Source organism: Meleagris gallopavo, chromosome 1, assembly GCF_000146605.3.
Source record: "Meleagris gallopavo isolate NT-WF06-2002-E0010 breed Aviagen turkey brand Nicholas breeding stock chromosome 1, Turkey_5.1, whole genome shotgun sequence".
Classification (NCBI taxonomy): Eukaryota; Metazoa; Chordata; class Aves; order Galliformes; family Phasianidae; genus Meleagris; species Meleagris gallopavo.
Window position 1 is genome coordinate 167,569,235 of NC_015011.2, and position 21,114 is coordinate 167,590,348.

The 21,114-nt window shown below is 36.8% G+C and overlaps 1 protein-coding gene across 1 annotated transcript; it reads right to left on the reverse strand.

Moving 5' to 3' along the window:
- Positions 1-214: 214 nt before the first annotated feature.
- NUP58 (nucleoporin 58) lies at positions 215-21,114 on the reverse strand. Its single transcript, XM_010728899.3, has 6 exons — positions 20,977-21,114; positions 18,772-18,854; positions 15,885-16,086; positions 9,901-9,999; positions 7,021-7,116; positions 215-2,228 (listed from the first exon to the last, which is right to left on the reverse strand). Exons 2-6 carry the CDS (start codon positions 18,844-18,846, stop codon positions 2,059-2,061), a joined length of 642 nt encoding a protein of 213 aa, XP_010727201.3. The 5' UTR covers positions 18,847-18,854; positions 20,977-21,114; the 3' UTR covers positions 215-2,058.

The following is a 21,114-nucleotide window of genomic DNA, read 5'->3' on the forward strand; positions in this document are numbered from 1 at the left end:
GCCCAGCTTCATATAACTCAGTGTGAAGAGACTCCAGACAAAAACCACAACCGTTCCCCCCAGCCCAGCCCTCCCTTTCATTCCAGGGATTGAGGCCCTAACTTCAGCAAGAAAAAAAACCACCACAGAATTCTACATATTCGCTGATTATAGTTTTGTTTGTCCTACATAACATAGGAAGGCAACAGGAAATGACCTTTCAAATAGGCAAATATGTATTACAAGGATCACAGCATTTGTTTTATTGTTTGCACAATGGTAAGTTGCACATATGGACAAAGAGTACATACTTTGAATTAGTTTCACAAATTAATACATTACAAATCCAGTGGTTTAACATTATTAAAAAGCAATAACAAAAGAATAAAAACATTGTGGTTTTGACTGCAGCCCAATGTATGTTTTAAAAAAAGGTAAAGTCAGAACAAATTTTAAGCTTTCAGTTTTCCCAAACGTGAAAAACACACACTGGATTCCTAAGGGAGCGCTCGCAGAGATGCAATAACATACAAGTGTACAAAAGCCAGGAGTTCTGTGCTCAGTTTCTCTGAATTCTGCCAGATCAAGTGATAAACATCTGTCCAAAAGCAACCACTGCAGACATCACTTCCAAGACATACAACATGCTCATAATACTTCAATAACTGAAATAATTCAATGCTTGAAAAAAAAAAAAACAAAAAACCCTTATGCACTTTAACTGTTTTAGAAAAAAGGTGCTTTTGTAAAAACAACAGTGAATATTCATTTGATGCATCTTGTACACAGAAAGCCACACTCAAATCCAAAGTCCCATATTCACACTTCAACTCACATTAGGCAGTACGTACCTCCTTAGGATGCTTTCCAGATGTTTCTAGCACACACTCAATTGGAAATGCAGCACAAGCAGCTATGATGTAATACACAAGATTTATACTCTACTGTTGCAGTAGTTTAACCTTCAAATTACATCATTTTTCTCAATTCTTCAGCAGCGACTCACTGTACTGTAGCTCATATTGAAAGCAGATATACACCTGCTCTCATGTTTGTGCTAATAGCACCGACTAGAAGCAGCTAGTGAATCACCTCTGATTTGTAACAGTTAATTCCAATCATGGCTACAATGGTACGACCTACCCCCACCCCCTCCAGCTGCAAGAAAGAGCTCATGCAGGTTGACAGCTCTGCTTGCAAGCAGACCTTGTGGAACCCTGAAACCCTGCAACATCCTGCTGTGCAGCTGAAGAAAAAACAGTTTGGGAACATTACCTAGGAAATGTCTGAGTCAAGATCTCGGCTTCTTCTTTAAGAACTGGTTGAGAAATGGCTAAAATAAAGAACTTCACACACTGCATCCACTTAAACACTGCATACAAAACTTCATGAGATAGTAAACATTTTACTTCGGCTGGTCTTAAGCAACAAAACACAAGAAGCGATGACGACACAGCCCAGGACCCACCGTTTGAAATCCATAGAACATCAAGATGTGGAACCACAGAGCAACGTGGACAAACAGAACACAAAGTAAAGGAGACCTGTCTGTGGGGAAAGGTTTGCACATCTGGTTTTATTTTATACATATACATACACACTGATGTGTGCACTGTACTGTATATATTTACATCCATATACACAGAAACACCCTGAAGTAGATTTAAAGGCCATATCCAGGAACAGAAGATATGAACTCTAGTATTTGTACTAGAATATACTTTCTGTACAAAAAACAAATATGCATATATTCATATGGTATAAAGCTTATTAACAAAAAATATTCTGCTACTAACATTAGTTTAAATAGATGGTTTTACAAGAATCTTTAATAATGCAGTATAGAACATTTCTAAAACTAGGGCCAAAAATAAAAATACATAAACAGGTTTATATTCACAAGAAAATAGCTGTTCAGTACGATTCATTTTGTGTTTCAGATTAGGGAAAAGTAGCTAACTTTTTTTTATTTTATTTTTTATAAATCTCACGGGATGCAATTTAATCAATGCATCAATCTAGAAAAATAGACTTCTCAGATGAACAAAGTTGATTCACTTCCACTTCCCTAAGGGGTGCCTATCTCTTCCCTCGCTTGTTTCCAGCTGGAGGTTTCTTCAGCTGAAGAAGTTGCCCTCCTGTCCCAAAGCCTGCAGATGCAGGATTAGACACCCCGAACGTCAAGCCAGCTGATGCTGTGATGCCAGGATTGCTGAAGTTAAACCCAGATGTAGTCGAGCTGCCAAAGCCTTACGAAGGAGGGAAAAAATATTTTAAAACATAGGTTATATCAGGATTGCAAATTTGTTTCTCCTTGGAGCTGTGAGCATCAGCTACTTTATTACTATACTTATAGCATTGTATACAAATGTGGAGCTACAACAGTAGGTCATGTTGCTAATACACGTGGACTTGTCAGCTATCCAGTTGGGATATTACAGTTCTTAACACAGCCTACTTCAGTGATTATAAGCAACTCTAATCTTAGATCACAGCCTATTTACAATAGCACTATTCCCATCAAAGCGGCAGCCACGAGCCCCACCGAAACTGCACAGTAGCTGCAGTACCATAACCCCCACCCCAGGCTCCCAGCACTGCATACTTAGACGCACAACACATACAAAGCAGGGTGGGAAGGGAAGGCAGAGATAAGCAGACCATGAGCCTCACTTCACCTCCCAGCAAGTTAACGGCAAAGCTGCATACACAGCCCCCTGCCCTACTGAGTGGGCTACGTTTCCCTGCCCTTACAACATAAGTGGCACAGACCCTACATTAAGTAAGAGGTAGGAAAGGCTCAAAATCTCTGCCAAATTTCTAGTATCTAAAAAACACCCTTTATGACTTGAGTCAAACAGCAGCCTTGAAAACAAAGCTCTGGAACACCAAATGAATAGGTGAGCAAGTTTTGCTGTTGCTTACATTTATATAAAAAGGGAGTAACAAAAAAAATAATTCCATTTGGTTCAGCTACAAAGGAAGATCAGCTGAAGAAAATCCATTCACCATTTTCAGCAACAGTAACACCTCATCATTTTACTTTCTTTTTGGAAGTACAACCAACTTGGTAATACTTGAAAGAGAGAACTGGAAGGTAAGTTTCCAACTACTGGTTAATAAGTACAAGTCCATAACTCTTCCATTCTCTCAAGAAACCGGATAAGTAATCACACACCAAGTACAACATGTGCAAGTTAAGATTTTAAGTAGCTTTATACAAGTTGCACAATGTAAATAAATATTAGAAAAAACAAGACTGATTCACAAACAAGTTTGTTCTTAATAAGCATTACTTAATTTCACCAGTTCTCTGGCAGACAGTAAAAGCAATCCTCTATTGTATCAGTATCATCAACTGAGTATCTTATCTTTAAAGCCGAGAAATTAAAACCCAAATGGTTTTCTCATCAGAATTTCAAGTTGCCCACATGAGCCCGATATCTTCCGTTCTCTCACTTAGCTCTTGCTCTAATGCTTCAATAACATTTCAAAATCTAAGGTGGAATTCTCCCTCCTGTAATGTCTGGATCTGGATCAGACAATGACACAAGACTATCAAACTCAACCATCCACCTGGCCTACTAAGCCCCATCGCACACACTCAAGCAACTCAAACTTCAGGTGAACCCTTCAGAGGGTAAGCCAAATAAAAGATATAAGCTTTCTCATAACACGTTGTGGTAGTTTGTTGTTCTTGTTTCAATGCTACAGGGATAACCAGCAGGTCAGCAGATGTCAAAAGCAATCTCTTCCTCCCTCCATATTACAGTAGGATACTAATTCAAAATGGATTTCCAGCACAGCTCTGGCTGATTTACTAAGGCCTCTGTTACTTGCTCTTTGCTCGTACGTATCAATTACACATAGGTCCACTTTCCAACAGTAGAAGCACATCCCTCCATGATCCCATTCAGTTGTCTCTTGTATCATTGACACTGCCATTCTTCAATAAAAACAGTTCTCTATTACAAATTCCCAACTCAGATTTCAAAGCATGCTTAGCATCTCAGCTTTCACACACTCTCCCCCCTCACAATATTATCTCTGAAAATTCAGTGGTGATTTTTCTCCTTCTCTCATCATTTTGGGAGTCAATGCCCTTAATATTCCACTTAAATCAGTCTTTTCAGTTGCCATTAAATAAATAAGGAGTTAGGAATTAAGATGGACTGTTCACTAGGAGTAGGCTCTTCACAATGGAAGGAAGCTCTGCCTGCATTTCAGAGAGAAATATGAAACATTTGTTTTATCGCACAGTTGTGTGCGCTAAAGGAATCTGTAGAATGTCTTGGGTTGAAAGGGACCTTAGAGATCATCCAGTTCCAACCCTGCCATGGACGGGGTTGCACCCACCAGCTCAGGCTGCCCAGGGCCCCATCCAACCTGGTCTTGAGTGCCTCCAGGAATGGGGAATCCACAGCTCCTCTGGGCAGCCTGTGCCTCTCCACCCTCCGAGTAAAAAAAATTTCCCCAACATCTAATCCAAATCTACCTCTTTTTGTTTAAAACCATTCTTCCTTGTCCCATCACTATCTGCCTGTGTAAAAAAAAAAAAAAAAGTACAGACTCCTTCCCTGTCATAAGCTCCTTTCAAGTATTGGAAAGCTGTAATGAGGTCTCTCTGGAGCCTTGTCTTTTCCAGGCTGAACAAGCCCCACTCCCTCAATCTTTCTTCATAGGAGAAGTGCTCAAGCCCTCTGATTGTCTTTGTGGCCCTCTTCTGGACCCACTCCAGCAGCTCCGCATCTTTCTTGTGCTGGGGGCCCCAGGCCTGGACACAGTACTGAAGGTGATGCCTCATAAGGAGTGAGTAGAAAGGGACAGCCCCCTCCTTCTCCCTGCTGGCCACCCCTCTTTTGATACAGCCCAGGATACCATTGGCCTTTTGGGCCAGAAGCACACACTGCTGGCTCACGTCCAGCCTTTGTCGTGCACCAGAATCCCCAAGACTTTCTCTGCAGGGCTGCTCTGAGTTTTTCCTCCCAGTCTGTACACATGCCTGAGATTGCCTCGACCCCACCGCAACACCCTGCTCTTGGCCTTGTTGAATCTCACTGGGATCTCACGGGACCATTTTTCAGATTTGTCCTGGTCCCTCTGGATGGCATCTCTTCCTTCTCTTGTATCAACTGCACCACTCGGCTTGGTATCATCAGCAAACTTGCTGAGAGCACAGTCCCACTCCTGAGAGATTGACATCAAATTGAAAGAAGACTAGTTGCACTGCCTTTCACTTACTGACACATTGGATACAGAGACTGCTCCTGGACTGAGCTCAAGCTGCTATGAAAAGTTGCTTAAGTACTTTCATAGCACAAAATTCTATTCAGAAGCACAAATTGAAACTGAGAAAAACAGTAATACTACTAGAAAAAGAAATCAAAGTTTTATAACAAATGTATGCAACTCAAACACTCAACAGGAACACTTCAAGGACCTCTAATCTTCATTCTAAACTAAGAACAAACTGGTGGAAAGAGGAGAGTTGAGGCATTACCTAAGCAACCCAAGACAGGATAGCAGAACACTTCCTTATGAATGGGCAAAACACCAACCAAAATGCTCACATCTAAACAAAAGCAGTAACATCAGTATATCCACACATGCCACTTCCCCCCATCTCTCAACCGTTGAAAAGAGAAATTCAGAAACGACATAAAACTACCTTATGGTGGGTAATAAAATACTCCTGTTTCAGGATTCTGGAAGTGTTACTTATGAAATAGGACATACAAGCTAAAAAAAAAAATTACTAGCCTTATACATCATTTATACACACACAAAGTAAAAAGCTTATGCAATCCAAAAGCTATAGATCAGAGTTTTGGACATAAAAAGTTAACATGCTTCAGGATAACCAAACTGTCATGGAATTTTCTACTCCATGATTTCAGTCTAGATGAGGATTTTCATGAAAACATTTTAGAAAGTATGAAATAAGAATTACTGGTTACTACCTTCTGTATCTATGACTTTTCAGATAGCTGAAAACAATTATAATCTTATTGTGTCCAACTCATTCATGCTGCTAAAAAGAGGCTGCAGTATAATTTGAAAATGTTATTATGAACAGAAGTGTAATCAGTGCAAGTTTTGACTTACTTGATATTAAAAAGATTTAAAAGAGAAGGCTGATGCTTTGTGTGCTGCAGAGTCAGATGTTCTACCAGAAGTACACTGGGCAGTTACACCTTCATTCTGCTATACAGTCAGATTAGTGAACTATCTCCACCTTATAACACAAAGCTTAAGGTATTTCAGAGGCCTATTTTATAGAATGATCCAATGTTAACCAAGTAAAAATTCATGGGAACTGAAGATGCTGGTCCACGCTGATCTACTGGACACTTACTAATAAATAGCAGTCATTTATTGTGGTTATAACAATAGCAGTTAATTTTTTTTAAAAAGCAATCATCATGTTACTAAAATCTGATTCCTGGAGACATGATGCTCCTTCAGTCTGTCACTGAAGAAAGGCTGATAAGCTACATAATTCAAAAACAAGCTCTGATTTATGTAGTAAATAGAGATGGAAGTTATAAGAGTGGTTGTAAGATTTCAGCTATCTGAATTAAGAAGAAACTACATCCATATTTTCATCTTCTCATCATCAAAGTAAAACAAAGTAGTGAGATTACGCTGACAGGATTAGCTCAATTGTCACAGAAACGATTTCATTTCAAAATAATGAATACATAAATCATAGGCATACAGAAAGATACCTATAATTTGCTCTTCAGAATATACAGGATAAGAAAAAAACATCTGTAAACACAGATGTTTTACAGACGGCTGTAAAATGTTTATTTTTAAATACAGGAAGTAGAATTACTGGTATATTGTCACTAATTTATGCATTAATTTCAGTAGCTGAGCAACAGTATGGCTTACGTATTCAGGCAGTAACTGCATTTCTATGCCTCAGATTGCATCTGATTCAATGTGATGCATCTGTTCTCTTCCTTCAGTTTTGACAGACACCATTAAAAAAAAACAAACACTCAATGCTTGAATTAAATAAACAAACCAACCAACCTGCACTTAGACTTCCTGATGGTTTACTTGTTGTTCCAAACCCAAATGACGATGCTCCTGTGGCACTGCTCCCAAAGGCAGAGCTACTTCCAAATCCTAGCAGAACAGTAAAGACACACAACAAAGAAATTATAGGCACAGCAATTGAGGACACACAGGTTTTGGGCAAGTATTCTAACAATAAACAGTTCTAAGCATTATTTGGTAAAGAAATATTCCCGAGGCTACCACCATAGGTGGTATTCACAACATAGCATTGCTTTCTGTAAGAAATCAGTGCCAACAGGAAAGCCAAGGAGAAAATTATTTCTTTCAAAATACAAAACTGAATAAAACAAGCTATAAATGTTTACAAGTGAAGTATCTGAAGCATCCAAATTGCTACTGAATTGCTGTTAAATCAGCAAGAAAACAACGTAACAAATGAGGCAAAACTAGGAAAATTCAGACAAGACTTCTATTACAGAAAGCTGTAATCTTCATCCACTACTCCAAAAGAAAAATTCCGTGGGCTTAGAAGAGAGCAGACTTCTCCTTGAGTTACTTGGCTCACTTCAGGGCTTATTTCATCCACCCCTACTCTAAGCTGAATGGTGATAAGCTTTATATAACAAACTAAGTTAGAATCCAGAATGGAAACAATTTCATAATTTTTAATGGAAAAATCATCAAAAAAGGGCAGCCATGAACGTTTAGCTGTATATTCATTTTGCAATTCCTATTTATGATCACAATGAATAAATTTCAGAATTTCAAACTCTGTTATTAGCATGAAGTACCTTCAAGATAAAGGAAAAGCAAGCTGATACGTGCAGTTTGATATTAAGGACAGATCAACAGAAGAGAAATATATTCTGTATTTTTTGCTGTCTCAGGAGACTGTGAGAATGAGAACAGTATCTTCAAGGAAACGAGGCCCCTGTATCAAGTGCAACGTGTTAGGTAACGTGCTTCATTGAAAATGGAGTCTTTACCATTCCTTTAGCAAATCAATCTCTACCTTTTAAAACCAGTAATGACTGGATACTATCTGAGGCTGTGTTCCATAGTCTTCTGTCATTTTTAAACCAAGTACAGTTTTAATTTAATATAACAGGAAATATCATTTGAACGCAGGATATTTTGTTTTGAATGATGCACCTTTTTCCTCCTTTCTAGCCGGCAATGAATTATCAACAGTCAGGTCTCTATCAGCAAATATTTCATGAAGCATTGGGTCAATATGCTGCTTACCTAACATACTGAAGGGCAAAAGTCTGGATGCTTATAATCGACCAATTCATAAATATTTATGTTTCCCAGCTAAAATGCAGTTTCAAGTATGTTAAAAATTCTACTAATTAAGAAAATTCCAAAGGTCTGAAATATTCATTCTGCTCATTGGCTTCCAAGAGCATTACTGCAAGACAGTTTGCAAGTATTCCTTTATTCTTCTACAGTTGTTTCCGTGAAACAGCTTTCTTGATTTGCCAAAAAAAGCAATCTTTACAAATTAATATAGAATAGATGAAACAAGCAATTGCATACTTAGTTTACGAGGAAGGCATGGTAGGCCTCTAATACTAAATTAAAAGCAGATGTCCACCAATTTAAAATAGAATGCTCTTTATATTGATAAGATTGATAAACAGAAACAATCTTTAGACTATAATCTCTTTGGTTAAAAAGCTATATGGTTTTAAAGCATCTAAAACATTGCAGGAATAACAATAATCCAGAATTATTCTCCATTCAGCCCACCGTTGTTATTTGTCCTATTTGTTGTTTTATAGACTTATCTGAGACAGTTTAGAATCCGATGAGAAAACATACTGGTAGACTTAAAGATAATTTCAAGATCATCATCTAAGGTAAAGTTGACATAATCTTCAAGTATTATCTATCGTAGCAGTTAAGTGTTGCCAATAGCCAGTGATGTTTATTATTTTTAAATGTTACAGTAGCAGTTCTCATACTTTGAGAAGATTCAAATGCAGGGATACAGAACGCAACTGCAGAAAGAATCTAATAAGAAAAACCACAATGCACCATTTGTGATCATATATAATTGTCTTTGTAGATCTTACACAAAAGCTTCACTAAACACTGCTGCCTTTTTGATTTGTACTGTAGGAACCCCTGGCTGATATAGATAGGAACATTTGTATGCAAATATCATATTTCTAGTTGTAGCTCTGCTGAAAATGCATTACATTCAGATGAAAAGGTCTATATATAAAGTTTTCTTTCATGTGTCTCTTACTAGCACTATTAATCAACATTTTGAAAGCATTTTATCCCCTCACTTTCAAATGTTGCTTCGCCTTACAGGTTGAGAAAGACTTTCTTTTCCCTACCTTACCACTGATGAACAGTGACAGCTAGAGCAAACATTTCACCCAGCAGGACCCCAGGACTGCATTGTTCTCTAGCAATCAGTCATATCTTACTCCAGTAAGAAACTGGCACCCACAGCTAAGAGCTGTACACAGCAGGTGAAACATCTCTATATATTAGTTATAGTATTCCCATGTGCTAACTTTCAAATACTCAAATTAGTGCGAAGTGTAGTTACAGAAGAATGTTCTTGATTCACTTTTCTACAGCTCATGAAATGGCTTGGGTTGGAAAGGACCTCAAAGATCGAGTTCCAACCCCCCTGCCATGGGCAACTGCCAACCAAGTTCTGTGGAGAACTTCAACCTGGGTTTTTACTACAGTATTGCATTAGCCATAGCTAACTCTTTCTGTAAGGCACAAAGAAGTTTGTGAAGTGCAGACTGCTAACTGTAAAGGTCTTGCCCCAAAACAGATCATCCTCTTGGTGAAGTTTAAGGTTTACAAGAGATTCAGATGTGCGATATAATAGTTCAATGAAATATTAGAAAAATTAAAGTGTACCTCCAAGGCTTGAAGAACCTAAGCCACTTGATTGCAAGCCAGTGCCAATACCTGAGCCGAATGGCGTTCCAAAACTAACTCCCAGAGATGGTTGTGGCCCTGGTATAAAAAAAATGAGAACAAACTTGCCTTACTCTTTCATAATAAAGAGGTCCTTCATTTATAAGTACTTGACCATGTGAACATCATCATTGCTTTCATCAAATCCCATTAAGACTCTAAACTTTACCTTACCTCACTTAATTGTCTGCCCTTATGTCCTCCTGATAAAGATCTAGGAAAACACTGACTGTAATGAGGTAAAACTTGCCCCAAACTAATAACATGACAATAACACCATTTACTATTTCAGAAAGTTTCACCTTGAACTTTCATAATTGAATCACTAATCAAGATCCTGATAGAACTATAGGTAACATATTGCCACTTGTATTAATTGAACTGGAAAAGTGGTAACCTTTAAACCAAGAACAAAAGAACTGACACTACTCTATTAATTTAATAAATAGGAATCTTCAAAATTACTCAAGTATTCCATCCAAATTTAAAGAGAACACTAAGATAAAAAACAAGACAATGACTTTATTTTATTAAATTTATTGTTCATTTTTTAAGCAAGTCAATTACACAGTAACATGACAATTCGATTTTTTTCCACACAAGTGATAACTGAGTTCTGTTAAGCTCTGCTACATTACACCATTCAGTAAGGTAAACTAGTCAAACCACCTGTTTTGATAAACATTTACAAAAGGCACGATTTTGTGTACCTTAAGGAATTAGATACATTCAAGATTTCAGAGTCAGAGTTTGTCCCATAACTAAAAAAAAAGTTGACAGTGGTTTCACTGCACATTTGTACTAAGGTGCAGGACTGTCAAAAACCATTTTCAGTCTGCCAACATAAAATTTACAGCCTCAGTTCATTTTATTTTTCTTACTTTTTTTGTTTTAAAAACCATTGGGAATAAAGGATCAACTTGCTAGCCCATTACTAACACATTTTAAAATAATTAATTCTGATAAATTAATATATTCTAACAGTTTTCACAGTACAATTTTATATTCCTGTCTTTTTCAAGCAGTTTTCAGTGCACTAGTCAGTTTCATCACAAGAAATACAGTGCCAAACTCTTAATCCATAGGCATTTGCACCTTTCCTCGAGACAACTTTGTCTATGAACGTGCTTTAATCACACTGTGAGAGTCATGATTTATTCAAATACTACTGTAAGGATCCAACAATTAAGTCTTTTTCTTAACAGCTACTACAGTTTGGGTTTAACTCCAAACGTTCTCCTTAATACCACAATACTTTATGTACCTAATATTTATCTAAAGTTTTAAATCGTAAGTAGTTCAAGCTTTTTAAATCACTTAAGTTTTTGAAGCTTTCAATGGAAAAATCACTTTGAATCAAGTGAAAGGCACTGTATATTAAAAAGAAACATTTCTGCAAGGAACACAATTCTTACGTGATCCAAGCTGAATGACAGCTGCATACTCACAAGTAGTGTTAAAGAAAATTTTAAGAGCAACTCAAAGTCATTAGCTTTCAGTCCCCGCTTGGCGGGGAACAGTTGGAAAACTCAAGCTAATCTTTCAGCTGAAGTACACCAGATGCTTTAACTACAATGTTTCACAAATTGCAAACTAGACTTGTTTACATCCAGTTTAAGTACTGATACATCTATCTAGCAGCTCTTAAAAAAGTAATAATTTTCATCAATAAAAAGAGACCCTAAACAAGCCAGTCATCTAATAAACTAAAAGAATCCCAAAACACATATCCAGTTCTTTCAGAGTGCACAGGTTTTCTATCTCAGTAGGAGGCACTGTTAGTGGAAGACCTTAAAACAAAACACTACAGTCTTCCAGGCAAGGTTTTTAATTCCCCCTCCAAATGCAATATGCTTTTAAGAGCCAGTAAAAACATATAAAACAGGATCACATCTCTTAGGCTAACAAGCTTTTCACTGAGCAACAGTATATGATATTCGCTGATTTGTACCATAATGTGCTGAAGGCATCATCACTATTTAAAGTTATTGTAAGTAAACAATTTTCAATAGCAAAAAAAAAAAAAAGCCAGTAATAAAAGATTCCTCAATGCCAAAAGTACTAGCAAAAATTAGTACTTCTGGTTACTATAGGTACGAGACAAATTCTTTAAAACATGTAATTTAACACTTCTCTAACTTGCTATATTTGCCCTGTAGAGCATTTCAGTTTAATTAATTGGACCCGCAACAAAGAGTCCAGACAGGTCAGCAAAATTTACTAAAGTGACATTCTTCAACTTTTAAATCACAGCTGGTCCTAACAATGAACAAATTCAGTGTCACAACTTGGATCTGATTCTGACAAAGTAATACATTGACTAGTTTTAACCAAGGTTAGTACCAAATTACACAATAAAAAAAATTAAGTGCTATGAAGATTCGAGTATAATTTTCTATCAACTTTTTCAAGTCAAAACACAAGTAAGTATGCTACGAGCTTGATTACACATTGACCAACTCTGCACTTCACCAGTCAAGGAGAGAGTAACTAAGTTCTTGGGGAGAGGGGTCTTTTTTTTTTTCTTGAAAGCAGAGGGAAGGTGAACTCAAAAAGCATTAAGACAACTTAGTCTTGCCAGAAAAACATCAGTTTCAGTCTCATGGATTTACAGCTGTTAACTCACTAGGCAGCTGCTTCCATTAATATCTTTCATTTTAGACTCATCAATAGTTACAGGTAACCTAGCCACCATCATTTTAGCTTCCATGCTGTTAAAAGCTGTTCAGGGAAGATGCAAATGGGGCTATGATTAGAACTTAGCTACTACTGCACAAAAGCATAACCAGCCCCACTGCTATCAGTAAAGATGTGCTCTGAGTAAAAGTGCTACATCAGGGAGAAACGCTGCATGCAGACAAGATAAACATAATTTCATTAACTCTAGCTTCAATAGAACAGCACGAAAGTTGTGCTTTACTGTGCACATCACAATCCTGGGATTGTGATTACCTATCCCGGGAGATCAGTGCAGAGCATCTTTGCAAGCTTACTTCCATATGGCCAGGATCTACTGGCTTTGTTTCAATAGAAGTCAGACATGCCTTGGCATACAGAGAAAACAGATGTGGTGCATATCAACATCCAGGAACTGGGGAAACAGCCCCTGATCCCACATATCCGAGTTTAGATGTAGCTACTAAACCTCTGACTTCTGAACACAAATTTCAAATAAATTACCTTTTTCAGAGAAAGAACAGTAACTCTAACTTAACCTTGCAAAACAGACTTAACCATGTAAACATCAAATACTTTTCAAGAAGAGTCTAACCTTCCTGATCCCCCAATATTACAGTACCACACATTACATTTTAAGTAAAAAAACAAAACTTTCAAGTCCAGATTAATTGTCTTGTTTTATTTTTACCTTAAAAACAGCAACAGCAGGTCAGGTATTACACAGACCATCCCTCTTCTCCATTCCTACACCTTACTTCTCTCATAACCTTCTATTGTCTTTCCTATATCTGACTCTAAAAGATCTAAATCCTCCAAAGGAATATGCATGATTAACTTCCAGTGGATAGATTATAAAATTTATAACACCACAAAGTTAAATCAAGCAAGCATTTGCAGTTTTACTGCAGGAAATGGCACTGAAAGCTTTTTCTCAAGGAAGGAAAAGGAAACAAAGAAGAAGCAATCTTCAAATATTTAAAGATTCTTACAAAACTGAAATAATAGATTCTTCTCCACTCAGAAGAACAAAAGTGGTGGTCTTAAGTTGAAGCTTAGAAGTTTCAGGTAAGGTGTTGAGAACAAATCAAGAACCGTCATCAGTAGTTTAGGAAGATTATGAAATGTTCCTTCGCAGCAAGTTTCTAAGACTTGAAGATCATTCTGGAACAGTTCAGATTTGCTGTCAAGCCAGAGGGTAGGTAAGATGACCTCACATGCCATCTAACTATTTTTTTAAATGATATTTTAAGTACTCCACTTGAAGTGCCACTCAAAACATCATTCTACCTCAAGTTCTCCAGTTTATCAAACAAATTTCAAGGAGGGCAACAGTATTTCAGTTTAAAAAGCAATAGACTTAAGTTCTTGTCTACTTTTGTTGGCATGTGCAAGATAAGTTTTGATGGCTTTGTTCTATCAGCACCACTTTTGCAGCTGGTGCATTTTTGGCTTTTGAGACACTGTCAAAATAAAAAGCCAAACAAAAAAAACCCATAGAAATAAACCACCACCAAACCAACCTAATAAAAAAAACAAAACAAGAACAACCAAAAACCCACACAAATGTTGTGCCCTTTGGCTCCTCCCACTACAAAGGAGTGTTACAAAAAAGCTCTGAGGTTTGAAGTCACCTTACCTCACACCTGTTGATAAATATCAAGTCCGCATTTTGTTCACTCCTATTCCTAAGGGAATATTCATGTCTTGCCATCAGTGGCATCAAATTATTGAAGTTATTATCAGTTATCTCAAAACAGGACCAAGAAAAGGAAATTTGAATCCCTTGCCACAATTCATGAAAATGTAAGTAAAAATTTAAATTCAACATCTCAATAGTGTGACTTGCACACACAAACCTATAGTGACCACAGATGGTATAAAAAAAATAGACAAGGAGAAGGATGAAAGGAAAAGGAACTATTTTGGTAACGTTAATATGGATGGTAGTGTAGAAGCCTAAAAAAACTACCAGTGCAACTACAATTCATCATGTTTCTGTATAAAAGCAGAATCTTCTGTTGGCATCACTTCAACAGGACTTCCATGAATTAAGATAGCAGCAAAACAAGGAAGAACAAAGACTACAATAGAAATTTAGAATATAAACATTTCATAACTTCCTTTTCTGTTACACTCAAATTATTTTGGCATAATTGTCTTTTAAGCTTATCTCCTTGCCAGGACTGGAAGCACGTTCTAGTTCCCTTCTATGGAGAGGACAAGGACTGCCTACTAGCAAATCAAACTCCTAGAGTGATTGTTAAGCAAGTCTTTTATCAAAATCTTTCAAAGTTTGATCACTGCTATAAGACAAGGGAGGGAGAAAAGTTGCTAATTTGGCTTCCAATACAAAGAGGCAAACATCTTAGAAAAGTGTTAGAATGCAGCTAACTGAACTTCTCATAATTTACCGATGCATGTTCAAGTAAAATTAAATGAAAGGCTATTATTTCTGCCAAATAATTATACACCAATTAGCTTCTCTGTATTCAAAATCCCTCTCTGAGAAGCATTGGTTAGGATACCGATATCAATTAAGGTGCCAAAAGTTACTTCTTTTGCTATACATATTAATTTTTTTTATTGGCAGTGGATCAGGTATTTCTTCTGCTTTAGTTTCCCCTTACATATACATGCATTACACAGAATCACCAATCCACTTTACTTTCTCTAATATTCACAACAGAAGAACAGCCAGCAAAAACTACCCCAGCATCACTCTGATAAAGGGGTTGGCTATAAAATAATAAGTCAGACACCCACACTCCTATCCCTACAGATTTTTGTTCAACTATCCTTCCTCTTCTACAGCATTTTTCATTTTACAGTTCCAAAGTGCTATATAAAAATGCATTATTCATTTTACACACAAAAAGGCTGATGTGTCTTTAGATATTCTCTCCTTACTGATTCTTAAATAATTTACTATAACCACACAATTCTGGAAAGAGGCTATGCTAAATGCATTCAGAGATGTTACCAAAGAGTAAAGACTCACATTCCAAGGGGGTAAATTAGAACAATACAGTAAATATCACTAATACAAATAAATCCACAAGTTTAAGTATCTGTTGTATAATTATTGCTAAGTCTACCCTGCTTTTTCTATTGGCTATGCATCAGTAACTTTACTCATCACAACGTTTAGAGTTTTAGTCTAACACAAAGGAAGACTGCATAGAAAATGTTACACAAATTGACTACTGTTGTAACACTAATAATCTATAACTTGAATGCACTCAGACCTGTAGCAGGCTGTTGCTGCTGAGTAAGTGTTGCAGCCATGGCAACGGCTGCTGCATTTGGTATGTTGCTGAAAGGGGTCGGTCCAGTGGTAACGCGTGGCGCGCTCTGCCACTTCTTGGCTTCTGTTCGTCTTGCCTCAAACACATCCATGGCATCTCCCAGAAAGGTTTTCCTGTAGCCAAGGTATTGGTCTTTGAGCATCTGAAGGGGTGGGGGAAGCCATTTTAGTTCAGTATATTTGACATAAATGCGTAACTTACTAAGAAAAAAGAAAGAAACCAAGTTACAAATATCATTTCCTTAAATGCCTTAAAAAGACCTGAAAGGATCTAGTCAAGTTAGAAACTCCACAGCCACAAGTTTTTCTTTGCTTATATGCTGCAAAGCAGTTAAATGTAGTAGAGGGATGTTATCAAAGTCTTTTAAAGTAGGTGTAAATCAATACAGTTTGATTTTTGTCAGTATATTAGCTGACCAAAGAGACAAAATACAGCAGCATTATTCATCATAACGTTTCCTTCTGTGCTACCCTTATCACATAAAAATATCTTTTGCTCTATTTTACCTCTATTTTGTCTTTCCTTGCTTGCACTTCTCAGTACAAGCTCAAAGAATGTATCATTTTAAGAGTCAGTCTTGGATTTGATACATTCTGTTAGCTAGGTAACATACTGCATTTGCACTAACTCTTTCTTTTGCTTTAGACTACCAAATTTGTTCCCCTTTTCCCTCGCTCTCAAGACCCCACCTTCTGTCTCAATACCTCACTTCGTCTTCTGGTCTTATGAAGCACTTCTACCTCAGTCACAGATGAGGGAGATATGGATATCTTAGGTAACATAATAGGACTCAATTACTTCATTTAACAAACTTTCAGGATATTCTGTAAATTTCATTTATCCTGAAAGTAGGTTTCCTAAAAACAAAATAAAACCCAGTAGACTGAACTGAATTTTATGGAAGACATACTATTTCCCAAGTTTCTGGCTAAGCATATGCTTGTTTTATAAAGGTTAAATGTGCTCCTTTTCTCAGAAACACTTCTTACTCTGGGTTTTAAGCCTGAATCTATCAGAATAGCACCTATCAGAAATAAAGATTTCTCTCATCAGAACAGGAGTATTATCTCTGGTGAGAAAAGATGCTTGTGGAACTCTGATGAGATGTAATACAATGCCAGAGCTCAGAAATGCCATTAGATAATCCAGAGCAGGCCCTAAGGCAAAATGATTAAAATAAGCTCTCCACCTTATTGTGCTCAAGCTAATTTTACTTTTCACTGAATCTGGCTATAAAAATGCATCCATTATGTAAATACATTTATCAGCTAACCCTGCACAAAAGAAGTTTCAGGCCATATTTTACTACAACTTCAGACCTTTGAGGTAAAGTATATATGCAAGCCAAAAAGCCTTCTTCAGACAAAGGAATGAGCTGTGGTGATAGCTCTGCCTTCATGAGTCATATCAGAACCATCAAATGATGGAGACAGCACTTTCAAAACTGCTCTACTCTCCTAATGTCTCCTATCAATTGATAAACCAAATCAGACCGCTTGAATGTCCCTCTGCAGAATGTTCATTTCCTTCATTTTTGAAGCTTTAGTTGTAATTTTGTTTTCCAAAATATCAGCCACCACACTCATGAGACTGAGACTCCCAACAAGAAAAATTCTTCAAACAATACATTATTTTCAGGCAATAATAAAAAAAATAACCTCTTTCATACTGAATCAGGCCAACCAATTACTTGAAGCTATCACTGCTAACATCTGGATACTAATGCAGCTCTTCATATCAAAGAAGAGATGCATCACCACACAGATCACATTGCAACTTTGGGCACACTCAGATCTTAGGAGCAATAAACACAAAATATTTTTGGAATCCTTTTTGTTTAATTATGCTGAAATTATAAGAGAAGCTGATCTATTCTGTACCTGGTAAGAAAATGAGTTGACTAGAGCACAAATAGCTGATGGAAAGTAGCTGTAATCCAGTAAATATCCATGCTGACCAAAGCAACAAGATACAAAGAATATAATTCCTACAAGAGCTTCAGCATTCTTTAACTTTTCCTTGAAGTCAATGTCTGGAAGTGTTTACAGAACTAGCAATACTGTGCAGAATAAACTTTGGGGAAAGTAGTTTTTTTTTAACCTATTTTGCAAAACCAAACACTTTACTTTGCTATTTTAATGCATTGGAGCTTGCTTTTTTTGTTACCATGAAGAATTCTGATACTTAGAGATTGTAAGACAATGACATTTTGTTAGTTTGTCCAGAACTGTAATGAGAAACCCAAACTGGAGCCTATGGTGGAAAACTCAAGCCTAACTAGGCTCCTCTAGTGGCCTACTGCATTAGCATTCTTTCAGCAGTAGTCATTTTTTAAATATATATAAAAATGTCACTTTCCATGAAAACCAGGTTATAAAAAAACAAAGCCAGAACACACTTATCACCAACATCCTTCATGTAAAAAAAAAAAAATAATAATCACAAGTATCTTCTTTTTCCTGCTACTTATTTGAGTAAGAGCATATGTAGATTGTCCTGCTTGACATCAAGATGTCACTAGTGAGCACAACGTATCCACATGAGCAAAAAAAAAATAAATCAAGAACTGATTAACAAAAGAAACATTAAAAACATTTTGTATCTTAAGTGACAGCTCAGTTGCCACCATCACTATAGACAGATGTTTCAAATTAAACTTTACCTGAATGAAAGTTACCATTTTAATCCAAGCATATCAGACAACTGTTGTTTCTTTTCTTTTTTTTTTAAAACAATTTAACAGAAAAAAGCATACTTGAAGATATAGTATCAGTCATTAACAGTGACTCTTCATTTCTTTCACTAAACAGATAAGAATGTAACATACCTTTACGTTTTCATGTATGGACTGAAGTTGTGCTGCTAAAGCTACAAATGTTTGATAGATTTTCTGCATAGCCATAGACAAATCTGTAAAAGGCACACAGAATATTGGTAAATGACAACCTTATTTCCAAGAGGAAAGGTTTAGTGTTTATACTATAGAAAGAAGCCCACTCTGAATCCACACTGAACAAAGCACAGAGATTGTATGAAAATAAATTCATGTCTATGAGAAACCCAGAATTTGTGATGTAAGACCTGCCTTCCCACATATAGAACTAGTTTCTGAAGCATCATTTCTCAGGCTCCAAACTTAATTTTGTGGAAAGAGTATAAATAAAAACATCCCACAAAAAACAAAACCAAGAAAACCAGAGAGTTAAATCAGACTTCTTTGCAATTGCATATTTTCTACTCTGAGTACATCCAGTAGAGTGCTCTGTTGATTTTGCAAAGAGATGAGAGAATAGAGGCCTTACATACATTTAAAAACACAACAATCACGGAAACTCTCCTTCTACTCACAAATATCATAAACTGAGTGAATTACACCAGTAGGGCTTTGTTGCCTACATAAATTCCTAGATTTACAATGCCCTACTTTCCACACAGATATGAAATTGTTTTATATTAGTTTAGATACACTGAAAACTTTAGAATTAAAGATGAAATCTCAAAAGGTTTGTGTAAAATAGGTGCTGACAAAAAAAGCTTAGTTTTTCTAAAAGAAGAACTGCATGTACCAAAATGACAAAGGGAAAGGTGATGTAAGGATCTTCCATTGAAATTAAATTGCTTCATATTTCTAGAAGGAGGCCATAAGCCACTGAAATCCAAAGAATAGCCATAAAGTTCCAGAAGATGAGATTATTTGAGTACCAAAAGTGTCTGCAACTCCACAGGGGAACTTCTCAATTATAACTTACAAATCTTTTTGAAGAATAGAAACTGGGGAGCTTTTGTATGTCATTCTGTAGATATGTGGAGCCAGTGGAATCTAGGAATACTGCTTTCAGACCCTTTGGAAAGATGTAGCCAATTTACTGATACTGAACTCAAGAACACTTCAAAATTCAAGACATTCTGGGTCATAATTTCTGAGTTTTCTTGTATGCTGATAGGTCAACTGTCTACCCATAGAATACACAGCTGACTAGATTTGCTGACAGCAGACTGGTACAGCAGATCAGTCCTCGCCCATGCAAGCAAAGAAGTTTACACTGCAGCAGTACATTGCTGAAAAACCTGTGGAACACTGTCTTGGGATATCAGAGATCTGGATAAAGGGACACAGCAGCAAAAAGACTAAGTCTTCTTCAACATCTGTAGCAAGCTGGCTCTGACTAAGAAAAGTTCTCATTTTGATTGCAACTGGTCAGAGCAGACAGTACTGTTTGTCTATTCAGACAGAGCACTACAAGACATGAGGTGCCAGACCATGAGGTGCTAGGACCCAGCCTAGCTAGATGGGTCAGAGATGGGTATCACAGATGTTAATGCTCCCACTTCTATGCTTACTGAATGGAACTATAACATTAACCTCTAAGAACACTACACAACAAATGAAATGAGTGGTCTGGAAGCAGAACAAACAGACAAAAAAAAAACCAAACCAAACAACCAGGCAAACTTGGGCCAAGTTAGAAAAGACTGAAGAGCAGGGTGATTCCTCTGATGCTTATGAGTTCATTAGGAATGTAAACAAGGAAAACAAGATGGCAAATGCATAGACACTGCCAGAAAGGGACCATAGAACTGCTCTTAAGTATTCTCAAAATGTCTCAGATGTGCCCTAATCCCATGAAGAGCCCTGAACTTCCATTCACAGCTCCCATGCAAGAGCCCTAGCTAAACATAGGAAAGATTCAGAAACCACTCTCATGAAAGAGCAAAAGTCAGACAGAACATGAGTGTAAGAATATAACATTTCTTTACTTCCTAATTTTCAGATGGACAGATGTGATTTGTTTGGCACATTCCAAAGTTTCCAAATGACACAAACTGCACCTCCGGAAACAAATTCATTTTACAAAGCTTAAGACTTTACAAATTTAAGGTTACATTCCAAACCACAGAATTTACCTGCACATTTGTTTCTGTTAGTTAAAGGAGGAGATTAATTACTGTTAATTTTAGTTTTTCATTATTAATCCTACTATAAGTATAATATTATTTTTTGTGTATGAAACATTTAAATAGAAACATTTACCTTGTGGTGTTATATGTGAATTATTTGCTTGAGTAGCAAGATGATTTTCCAGTTCTTCTATTTGTTGCCTATACTGCCGCAGTTGTACTTCAAACTGCTCTACCAAGATTCTGAAGTAGCTAGGTGAGTAAAACAGTG